At 42.2% G+C, this 12,437-nt stretch overlaps 1 protein-coding gene across 1 annotated transcript in view; it reads right to left on the bottom strand.

The window, feature by feature from the left end:
- Window positions 1-10,857, bottom strand: part of TNFSF13B (TNF superfamily member 13b) — a 50,354-nt gene extending 39,497 nt beyond the window's left edge. Inside the window, exon 1 of the mRNA XM_075852488.1 lies at window positions 10,322-10,857. Within this exon, the coding sequence (XP_075708603.1) occupies window positions 10,322-10,627 (306 nt within the window). The 5' untranslated portion in view covers window positions 10,628-10,857. The remainder of the gene's footprint in view (window positions 1-10,321) is intronic.
- Between the last annotated feature and the right edge of the window lie 1,580 nt (window positions 10,858-12,437).

The raw sequence follows: 12,437 nt of genomic DNA, 5'->3' as shown, positions 1-12,437 counted from the left end.
CAGTTGCTAAGTGTCTTACTCTAAGGTGTTTGCCAGAGCAAACTGCAAGGTGGGATGGACTTTGCTGCTTAGAACCCAGGTTGTCTTAACAGAGTGTTGTTTTGGATAAGAGGTGCAATGCTGGCAAACCTGAGCTTGAAACCAGATGGTCAATAGGTTAACTGAAAGTCCAGAAACGGAGTAGAGGTAATCAGATAAGCCACGGCCAAAACTAGCCTGAAGTGGATAATCTGACTTGGTAAGCAGAGGGTTAACGAGAGACAAGCCGAGGTCAGTATACATGAGGTCCAGAAAAGAGAAGTGCAGGAGCAGTCAGGAGCTTGATCAGAAATCAGGAGATAGGAAAATTCACAAGCAAAGACAGGTGGGAAAAGACAGGTATAAATACAATCCCCACAGCTGATTGGCAGAAGGACAAAGAAGAGAGATAGGCTCAAGGTCAAATAAAAACCGCCCAGAAGCTAGACAGGTTGTCATAGCGACCTTAAGGGAACAGGTGGACTCTAAATAAAGAAATTCCCTGTCCAGAATGTTCAACTGGATTGCTATACTATGTATATAATTACATAATCATGCATACCTACTTACCCACACATTATATTAAAATCACCCATTATGTATAGAACTACAGTGAAGGAAATAAGTATTTGATCCCTTGCTGATTTTGTAAGTTTGCCCACTGTCAAAGACATGAACAGTCTAGAATTTTTAGGCTAGGTTAATTTTATCAGTGAGAGATAGATTATATTAAAAGAAAAACAGAAAATCACATTGTCAAAATTATATATATTTATTTGCATTGTGCACAGAGAAATAAGTATTTGATCCCTTTGGCAAACAAGACTTAATACTTGGTGGCAAAACCCTTGTTGGCAAGCACAGCAGTCAGACTTTTTTTGTAGTTGATGATGAGGTTTGCACACGTTAGATGGAATTTTGGCCCACTCCTCTTTGCAGATCATCTGTAAATCATTATGATTTCGAGGCTGTCGCACAGCAACTCGGATCTTCAGCTCCCTCCATAAGTTTTCGATGGGATTAAGGTCTGGAGACTGGCTAGGCCACTCCATGACCTTAATGTGAATCTTTTTGAGCCACTCCTTTGTTGCCTTGGCTGTATGTTTCGGGTCATTGTCGTGCTGGAAGACCCAGCCACGAGCCATTTTTAATGTCCTGGTGGAGGGAAGGAGGTTGTCACTCAGGATTTGATGGTACATGGCTACATCCATTCTCCCATTGATTCAGAGAAGTAGTCCTGTGCCCATAGCAGGGAAACACCCCCAAAACATAATGTTTCCACCTCCATGCTTGACAGTGGGGACGGTGTTCTTTGGGTCATAGGCAGCATTTCTCTTCCTCCAAACACGGTGAGTTGAGTTAATGCCAAAGAGCTCAATTTTAGTCTCATCTGACCACAGCACCTTCTCCCAATCACTCTCAGAATCATTCAGATGTTCATTTGCAAACTTCAGACGGGCCTGTACATGTGCCTTCTTGAGCAGGGGGACCTTGCGGGCACTGCAGGATTTTAACCCCTTAATGACCGGGCCTGAAAAGACCTTAATGACCAGCTCAATTTTTCTGTTTTTGCCTCTCTGCGTTTCAGCAGCCATAACTTTTTTATTTTTTCATTGACGTGGCTGTATGAGACCTTGTTTTATGCGAGAGAAATAGTAATTTTTTTTCTTCACAGTTTGGGGGTAAAAAAATTTTTTTCCACGCCGTGAATATAGGAAAAAGCGATTCTCGGAATAGTTTTTTTCTGTTTCTTTTTTTATCCCGTTCACGTTTCACGCTAAATAACCCATTAGATTAATTCTTCCGGTTATTACGGTCGTGCAGATACCTAATATGTGTAGGTTTTTTGTTTTTATTTAGTGTAGGGGCAATAAAATGTATTTAATGCAAAATAAAGACTCTTTTTGGGACTTTTTTTTTATTAATTTATTTGCAGGCAAACGGAACAGACAGCCCTGGGATCCTTTGTAGGTCCCCAGTGCTGACTGCCGAGGGATTCCCCGTTGTTTGATCGCATCTCTGGAATCCCTTTGATCTTGCCGCGGTCACGGACCGCGGTAAACAAAGGGTTAAACAGCTGGGGTCCGAATGTTTGCCAACCCCTGCTGTGTTCAGGAGGCTGCTCTAAGATCAGGAGCTGTTAGTTACAGCTCCTGCTTAGAGGATGAGCGCTCTCACGAGCGCTCATCAGCCTGATTTACAGCGACGCCAAAAGACGTCTCTGTAGACTAAGCACCCGCACCGCCTGACGTCAAAAGGCGGTCGGGAAGGAGTTAATCCATTACGGCGTAATGTGTTACCAATGGTTTTCTTGGTGACTGTGGTCCCAGCTGCCTTGAGATCATTAACAAGTTCCCCCCATGTAGTTTTCGGCTGAGCTCTCACCTTCCTCAGGAACAAGGATACCCCACGAGGTGAGATTTTGCATGGAGCCCCAGATCGATGTCGATTGACAGTCATTTTGTATGTCTTCCATTTTGTTACTATTGCACCAACAGTTGTCTCCTTCTCACCCAGCGTCTTACTTATGGTTTTGTAGCCCATTCCAGCCTTGTGCAGGTCTATGATCTTGTCCCTGACATCCCTAGAAAGGGCTTTGGTCTTGCCCATGTTGTAGAGGTTAGAGTCAGACTGATTAATTGAGTCTGTGGACAGGAGTCTTTTATACAGGTGACCATTTAAGACAGCTGTCTTTAATGCAAGCACCAAGTAGATTTGGAGCGTGTAACTGGTCTGGAGGAGGCTGAACTCTTAATGGTTGGTAGGGGATCAAATACTTATTTCTCTGTGCACAATGCAAATAAATATATATAATTTTGACTATGTGATTTTCTGTTTTTTTTTAAAATATAATCTATCTCTCACTGGTAAAATTAACCTAGCCTAAAAATTCTAGACTGTTCATGACTTTGACAGTGGGCAAACTTACAAAATCAGCAAGGGATCAAATACTTATTTCCTTCACTGTATGGCCCCTATAGTCTCCTATAGATAGGGCACCTGTAGTGTTCCCTGTAGATAGTGCCCACTTTAGCATCCCCTGTAGATAGGGCCCCCTATAGAGTCCCTTGTAGATAGTGCCCCCTGTAGATAGGGCCCCCTGTAGTGTTCCCTGTAGATAGTGCCCCCTGTAGTGTTCCCTGTAGATAGGGCCCCTATAGAGTCCCCTGCAGATAGTGCCCCCTGTAGTGTAGATAGTGCCTCCTGTAGTGTTCCCTGTAGATAGTGCCCTTTATATAATCCCCTTCAGATAGTGCTCCATATACAGTCCCCTGTAGATAGGGCCCCTATATAGTCCCCTGTAGATAGGGCCTCCTATATAGTCCCCTGTAGATAGGGCCCCTGTAGATAGGGCCCCCTATATAGTGCCCTGTAGATAGGGCTCCCAATACTGCCCACTGTAAAATAAAATGTAAAAAAATTATATGCTTACTTACCCCGTTCCCGTGCCATCCTCCAGCGACGCCAGGCCTCCTCCAGCGACACCAGCCCTCCTCCAGCGGAACGACAAAGCGGTGCGATAACGTCATTGCACCGACTGCATCATCACTAAAGCGCCGAATGGCGAGGCATCATGTGCCTCGCCATGGCAGCGCTAGCCAAATCAATTGTATCCGCGTCCTAAGGATCCCACCCCTGGTTACAACATGTGTTAACAAGAAACGCCCTTTCCTTGTAGATTGTAGGCGTCACATTCAAATATCTTCTGGTCTAAGCATGCTTCACTTTCTCAATCCACTTATGGGGTACCAATAGTAGTGTTTTTTCCTGATGACATACTCTACTTCTATATAGCAGCTTGTATAATATGATTTGCATTTCTGGGTTGAATTTAATGATTTTAAATTAGTAAGGCCTCATGCACACAACTGTAAGAATGTTTAATGTCTGCAAATACGGATCTGCTAAACATCCATAGACTTCTACGAGCGAGTCCGTGCCGCAATTGTGGACAAGAAATAGGACATGTTCTATATTTTGCAGATCATTCCTACGGCCCGGACACACATCCGTAAGTATACGGAAAGATTTTGTGGCCTATAGAAATGAATGAGTCCACCAATTCATCCGTAATGACCTGATCCGTAATTACGGATGAAAACTACGGTCGTGTGCATGGGGCCTAAAAGTAAGCAAATTTGGAAACACTAAGTATATTTTATAGGTAATTATAGTACTATAGTATAATCATACATGGAAGAAAAGTATAATTGGTTACTCTAAGGGGGGATTCACACGAGCGTGATTTGGCAGCGTGTAGGGTGCGTGGTTTTCGCGCGGCACGCAATGCCCTATAAAAGTCTATGGGGCAGTACACACAGTCCGTGTATTTTGCGCAGCGTTTGTTCGCTGCGCAAAATACGCGACAGGTTCAATAACTCTGCGTATTTCACGCATCACGCACCCATTGAAGTCAATGGGTGCGTGAAAACCAGGCAGGTCGCACGGAAGCACTTCCGTGCGAACAGCGCACGAGCTGTCAAAAGGATGAATGGAAACAGAAAAGCACCACGTGCTTTTCTGTTTCCAAGCAGCCAAACGGAGTGAACCCCGACAACCGAAGCTAACTTCACCGGGTTCGGCCAAACTCGTTTTGGCCGAACCCGGCAAAAAAATTTCCGGTCCGCGACGTCGGGAGACATTCACTGTGCATGGTGCTGAAAGAGTTAGGGTATGTTCACACGGCCTATTTACGGACGTAATTCGGGCGTTTTGGCCCCGAATTACGTCTGAAAATAGCGCCTCAATAGCGCTGACAAACATCTGCCCATTGAAAGCAATGGGCAGACGTTTGTCTGTTCACACGAGGCGTATATTTACGCGCCGCTGTCAAATGACGGCGCGTAAATAGACGCCCGCGTAGAAGAAGTGACCTGTCACTTCTTTGGCCGTATTTGGAGCCGCTATTCATTGACTCCAATGAATAGCAGCGCTAATTACGGCCGTAATTGACGCGGCGTTCAAGCGCCTGCACATGTCGGTACGGCTGAAATTACGGGGATGTTTTCAGGCTGAAACATCCCCGTAATTTCAGCCGTTACGGACCCTCGCCGTGTGAACATACCCTTAAACTGTTTCAGCACCATGGACAGTGACTTGCGATCCCAAAATACATGAACCTGTAAAAAAAAACGAAGTTCTAACTTACCGATTACTCCTGTCTCCTTCCTGCAGTCCGACCTCCCGGGATGACACTTCAGTTCAAGTGACAGCTCCAGCCAATCACAGGCCAAGCACAGGCTGCAGCCAATCACAGGCTGCAGCGGTCACTTGGACTGCCGCGTCATCCAGGGAGGTGGGGCCCGATGTCAAGAGAGGCGCGTCACCAAGGACGCGTCACCAAGGCAACGGCCGGGAAGTTCTCGGTAAGTAGGAACTTTATCTTTTTTTTTTACAGGTTTTTCGCTGTTGTGTTCGGCATTCACTGTCGAGGGTGCTGAAAGATTTAGCTCTTTCAGCACCTTGGACAGTGACGGGCGTTGACAAGCCTCATCTCTATGATGCCGGCTGCGCGAAAATCACGCAGCCGCGCATCAGACACGCATGACACACGCAGCTGTCAAATGGTTTTTGCGCTCGCAAAACGCAGCGTTGTTTGCGCGCGCAAAAACGCAACGTTCGTGTGAATCTGCCCTAAGGCCCAGATCACACAGAGACTTTTTACAGGCAGAAAAAAACACTAATTAGGACCGCCCACTGGACTCCTAAGCCCAGAGTGAGCAGTGATTTGAATACATAAATTACAAGTCATACTGCATCTTCTCCCACAAACTATATATCAATCTGCTCAGCAAATCCTGCTCTATAACATACTGCACGCAGACTGGGCAGCATATTCATGTGACAGGTTCCCTTTAATTTATTTAGTGTTGGGTACTTGGCTGCTATTGGCTTTGGTCCATCAGTTGAGGAGCTGTGATCTGTGACTGCAGACTAGCTACAGGGATTCTGAAATAGTCTGAAATCGATATCCTGTCTTATAAAAGGCTCAGGTTTCTGTACTTCCCTGGCCCATGCTTTACACTGCAGCTCCGCTTGTTCAAATAGGACCCTGTATATAAGCACAATCTAACCACTTTCTCCCCAAGAAGCCATACAGTACTGATCTAAATAATCTACTAAACAACCAAAAAAACAAAGATAGTGAGGTAACTGTCATATATATGCTGAGGCAATACAGCATCCGTAATGGAGGAGCCCAGAGGTTCATTTTAAAGCTTTATCTCCCTTCATTCCCATTTTTTTATATTGTCTGTTTTTTTTTTTTATTTCAGGGAAAAATTATTTAAAGGAAAAAACTTAATGCTTCCACCTTATTTCTGCTCTGTTCTTAATTATAGTAAAATTCACTTGCTTTCTAAAATCTTCATCTTTACATTTCTGAGCCAAGTAGCCTTTATTTTTCTCAATAGCTTCTCTACCCTTCCTGCTTTCATTGCTTAGTGCTGTGAGAATGAATGAATGAATGAATGAATGAATGAATGAATGAATGAATGAATGAATGAATGAGAGAGGATGCCGCATGACTCACTTGAACAGGGCGACAACACTTTCTGTGCCTACGTGATTTTTCTAGGCAAGAGAACGTACTGCTCCCCCTAGATTGATATTACACTAAAAACTTTCACAGAGATGGTCACCTTGTTGACTCATGGGCTACACTTTTACAATAGTCCTAGCAAATGTAAGAGTGTATTCTTAGGGAAAAGGGATAAAAAGAAGGTAACACTAATGAGGTACACATGAAAAGAGTTATATTGTAATATGAAGAAAATATTTTCTTTTTTAACCCTTTAATGATCGGGACATTTTGTGCGTTAATGACCAAGGATTCTTTTTTCTTTTTTCAATGTTGCATTCAAAGGGTATGTTCACACGGCCTATTTTCGGCCGTTTTTCAGGCGTAAACGCCTGAAAAACGGCCGAATAATCGGAAGCAGGACACCTCCAAACATCTGCCCATTGATTTCAATGGGAAAAACGGCATTCTGTTCCGACGGGCCTTTTTTTACGCGGCCGTTTTGAAAAACAGCCGCGAAAAAGAAGTGCAGGTCACTTCTTGGGATGTTTTTGGAGCCTCTAAAAGCCAGTTTGCATACCATTCACTTTAAGCTCCGCTTTGCACCCAGCATGCGAGAAATGCACGCATATTTTGTATCGCTGAGGTCGGCAGATGTAGCCAAATATATATTCAGGCGTATTCACCCCCTGGGGAAGCAGATCACTGTGAAACGCGCGTTGGGGTACTGGTTGTGCGGGACCATTTCATTTCTGAGGTGGGTAAGGCTGACTTTTGAATAACTCTGAGGGTATGTTCACACGGCCTATTTTCGGTCGTTTTTCAGGCGTAAACAACTGAAAAACTGCCAAAAAATCGGAAGCAGAATGCCTCCAAACATCTGCCCATTGATTTCAATGGGAAAAACGGCGATCTGTTCCGATGGGCCATTTTTTTGCGTGGCCGTTTTGAAAAACGGCTGCGTGAAAAAACAGCCGCGAAAAAGAAGTGCAGGTCACTTCTTGAGATGTTTTTGGAGTCGTTTTTCATAGACACTATTGAAAACAGCTCCAAAAACGGTCGTAAAATACGCAGCAAAAAACACAGCGAGTGGCTTAAAATACGTCTGAAATCAGGAGCCGTTTTCCCTTGAAAACAGCACCATATTTTCAGACGTTTTTGAGTTTGCGTGTGAACATATCCTAAGAGTTGTAACTTTTTTTTATTCCATTGAAATAGCCGTATAAGGGCTTGTTTTTTGCGGGACGAGTTGTATTTTTCAATTGCTTCATTTTTGGGTATATATAATATATTGATTAACTTTTATTAACGTCGATGTAGCCATATGTTGTTTTTTGTGGGACAAGGTGTCGTTTTCATTGGTAGTATTTTGGAGGACATGGGACTTATTGATTAACTTTTATTTTCATTTTTATGGTGGCAATGGGAGAAAAAAAGGAATTTTGGCATTGTTTTTGCGGTTTTTTTTGGACGCAAAAAAGAGGGAGCTCCCTCCCGCTGTCAAACACATTAAGTGCCGCTGTCGCTATTGACAGTGACATCTAATGGGTTAGACTGCCGGAATCGGAGTGCGCTTCGATTCCGGCAGGCTGCGTATAACTGGCAGTACCCACCCGATCAGAGCGACGGATATATCCGTCACTATGCGGGAACTAACACCTGCTTGCGATGGATATATCTGTCGCTCGTCGTTAAGGGGTTAGAGTGAATGTCCACCATTTAATAGAATGCCGTTTTTTAATCCAAAGTTCTGTGCTGATTAAACTCTAAATATATCTTAAGAGGGGTTGGAACTTTGTTTTTCTGATACAGAGCTCTAAATCCACTGCCTGCAGCCACCACTAGAGGGAGCATGGTAGCGTACCACATAATGACTTATCATTGAGTTCTATGTATAACAATATTCAGTTAGCTCCTAGACTCTCTAGTGGATTGTGGTGGCTACAGGTAGCTAAAATTTTATGTTTTAGATCTATGTGTATACAGAAAATAGATCTGTATCAGAAAAACAGAACTCCATACATTATAACCATATAATTAACCCCTAAACGACCAGTCCTATTTGGTCCTATGACCAAACCGTTTTTTTCATCCACACATTCCATTAACTTTTTTATTGTTGTGTCTATGTAGCTGTTTGAGGGCTTGTTTTGTGCAGGACAAGTTGTATTTTTCAATGGCACCTTTTTGGGGAACATAAAATTTATTGATAAGCTGTCATTATTTATTTTTTTGGAAGGGAATGCAATAAAAACATCAGTTCTGCCATTGCTTTTTGCAGTTTTTTTTTGCTGTTTACCGTTCAATAAAAATAACATGTTAAATTTTTTCTTCAGGTCGGTGCAAATGCACCTATACCAAATATGTATGTTTTCTTTTTTGAATTCTTTGTTTTTTTACATGATAAAACATGTTTTGTGTCGCTGGATTCCATAAGCCATATTTTTTTATTTTACAGCCGATGTAACCATATGACGGCTTGTTTTTTGCGGGATAAGTTGACGTTTTTATTGATACCATTTTGGAGTACATATAATTTGACTATTTTTATAACAAAAATATGCGGGAGGGAGGCATAAAACATCAAATCCGTGTATTATAAATAGTAAATTATCTTTATTCTATGGGTCATTATGATTGCGGCGGTACCTAATATGTATATTTTTTTCAAGGTGAACCATTGTTTTTAAAATTAAAATAATTATTAGTGAAAAAAATGAAAAACTGGTTTAATTTTTTTGGGAGCGTACTTTTTAAAATTGTTATTAAACTTTATGAAACTCAATTTTACACTTTTTTTTTTCTCCCACAAAGAGACTTGAAGCAGCGATTCTTTGATCGCTTGTATAATGCTTTGTAACACTTAGGGCACGTTCAGACGTGGCGGAATTGCTGTGGAATTCCGCTGCGGACAGTCCGCAGTGGAATTCTCCAGCGGCCGTTTTTTAAATTTGTTTCTATACATTTTTAGGCAAGTTAGTTCAGACATTGCGGAAAACTCCGCTGCGGACCATAGGCTGCGGTGCAGATTTTCCCCTCCGCAGCATGCACTGTCTGTTGCGGAGAAGCGGAATTTCACTGCGGATTTCAGCCTTTGCAATGCAAAAACTGAAATCTGTTGCAAGTCCGCTGTGTTTTCTGCAAGGTCTGAATTACCTGTCAAATATGCAAATTTTGGTGGATTCGTTGCGTAATTTCCCCAAATCTGCAACAACATTTGCAGCGGAATAACTCTGCCACATCTGAACGTGCCCTTAGTATTCTAAGGCATAATTGCCTGTCACTGATCACTGACATGGCTTAATAGGCTCTTACCGATGGCAAACATGGGGGCAATTGTTAGGCCCCCGGCTTCCATGGTAACCCATCGATGCCTCGCGATTGCATTGCGGGTACCAATGGTCTAATCGCATCCTCTATGCTATGGTGTTAAACTGTGTATAACAGCTGTGCTCCTGGCACTGATCTCATGGGTACAAAAGTAGTACCCACGAGATCTAAGTGATGGATATATCCGGCAGGATGCAGAAAGTAGTACCCACTCATGACTATATATCCGTCCCCAGTCGTTAAGGGGTTAATCAGCATAGAATTTTTGAAATATTTAAATTGAAAAACATAAAAGGTGGACATTAACTTTAGGCCATCTCAACGCATCTACAAACATTATATCTATCCATTATCTTGCCCGCTTGTATGCTTTCTGTTTTTTAGTGTTTTTTTGCCTTTATCTGTCTATTTACATATAATTTAATCAAACCCAAAAAGCCAATGCCAACTAACCTGCAAATCTTCACCCCAGGTTGCTTGTGTCTTGCTGCTTGCTACATTGTGGTTGTTCTCCTGCCCGAAGGTAGATGATTGTTGATTTCTGTATGATCTCAACTCAGCCTGCAAGTTTGCCAGTTCTGTTTTCAAAGCAATGACATTATAAAGAAATACAGCTGTAAGACAGGAGAAGAGAAGAACGATGAGGGGGAGACAGGCCGCAAATAAAACTCCCTTTGGGTAGTGGTGACAACAGTGGTAAATCTTCTTTTGTTCAACGATGGGTGAAAGATACTTTGTTGATGTCATTTTTGCATCCATTGTGTGGTTCTTTATAGGAGATCCATGGATTTTCTTACTTGACCCTTTCTTTTGTAATCCATACTGAGCTTGAAATCTTGAAAATGAAAAGAGGTTTTCCAAACTCTCATCTTTCTTCAGGGTATAGAGATGTATCTGAAAGGGATTTCACTTACATGACTTGCACTAAGTTTGTCATCCTTGCATTGAATTGTTTTTGATCTATTCCCTGCATCCATTTTCACTTTACAGTTGTCTCTTTGTATTCTGTGTTATCATGTGCTAATGTATTTCTATTTGTAATCTTCAGTAACTTCTTCTTTTTAGAAAGGAAGTAATATTTCATTATATTTTGAGGAAGGCATGTATGTCATCTGCCCTTTCTTTATTGTTTATTGTAGTTTAATATTTTACTAGAACATGGACACAGTACTTTAAATAAATTCAATACCTTAAAAAATACCTTTCAAGACGTTTTCCATTTTGGAAATCCCTTTTTTGTCAAAAGAGTTCCCTGAAAATAAGCCAACCACAGGATGTGCTGCTCCTGGGACCTCCAGCAAGCAGATATAATTTCAAAAGAAACCTGGCAGAAACTGATCAATTCCACTACAGCACCACTACAGGAAACATTATGTATTACACAATTTCCATTGCAATCAATGTGCTGTTCGTGTAATGCACAGTTATGATGGATCCTCCAGGGGGAGAGTGGCTCTTTGTAGTTGCTCTCCACTCCAGCTAAACCAGACAATTAAGGATAAGTAGCTTTTCAAATAGACAAAACTAGGAAGAACGAGGTTGGATCCAGCATGGAAGATGCGATAAAATGGAACTAATTTCCAAGTTTAATGGGCCAATAAGTTTGGCTAGTTAAAATCAGGACTTGGGTGCACAGCGTGAAATCCTGGTAGTGTAAGGAAAATTGTAGTAGTTTGTAGAGAGCCTACGCGTTTCAGACGCTGCGAGCGTCCTTAATCATGGCTGAAGCTGACTGACTATAGTATTTGGCTGCCATATATACTCCTGCCTGCATGTGTTAGTCATTGACCCTAATTATGTTCCCATGTGTTCAGTCAGTGGCAATATCGGTAAGTTGAACTTCTCCAGTCACATCTCACCTTTAATATGTCCATACCTGGTAACTGAGTCAACTTACCGATATTGCCACTGACTGAACACATGGGAACATAATTAGGGTCAATGACTAACACATGCAGGCAGGAGTATATATGGCAGCCATATACTATAGTCAGTCAGCTTCAGCCATGATTAAGGACGCTTGCAGCGTCTGAAACGCGTAGGCTCTCTACAAACTACTACAATTTTCCTTACACTACCAGGATTTCACGCTGTGCACCCAAGTCCTGATTTTAACTAGCCAAACTTATTGGCCCATTAAACTTGGAAATTAGTTCCATTTTATCGCATCTTCCATGCTGGATCCAACCTCGTTCTTCCTAGTTTTGTCTACTCATCGTGTGCCGACACGAGGATCCGTGCAGGATTATCCAAAGTCACATATGCAGCAAAGGTGAGCTGGAGGTCGTTCTTTCTATCCTTGTTAGCTTTTCAAATACTATATTAAACTATGGCATAATTGTATTCACTTAGATATTTCTACAAAAAAAAAAAAGCTCAGATATTAATTTGTAAACTTGGGATAAAGAGAGAAAAAAACCACGGCGCCACCTTGTGCAGATCAGTCGGTAAAGGTGAGACAAAAGCCGTAATGCAGGTAATATGCTCATCTAGGTACGGAGTAAATAAGCGTGTAAATTAGAACCACACTGCTGCTGCCAGATCCGAGTCGGCATCCAAAAGGACCGCT

This window comes from Rhinoderma darwinii, chromosome 2 (assembly GCF_050947455.1).
Source record: "Rhinoderma darwinii isolate aRhiDar2 chromosome 2, aRhiDar2.hap1, whole genome shotgun sequence".
NCBI lineage: Eukaryota > Metazoa > Chordata > Amphibia > Anura > Rhinodermatidae > Rhinoderma > Rhinoderma darwinii.
The sequence above is the reverse complement of the archived record's forward strand: the minus strand, read 5'-3'. Positions and strand labels throughout refer to the sequence as shown.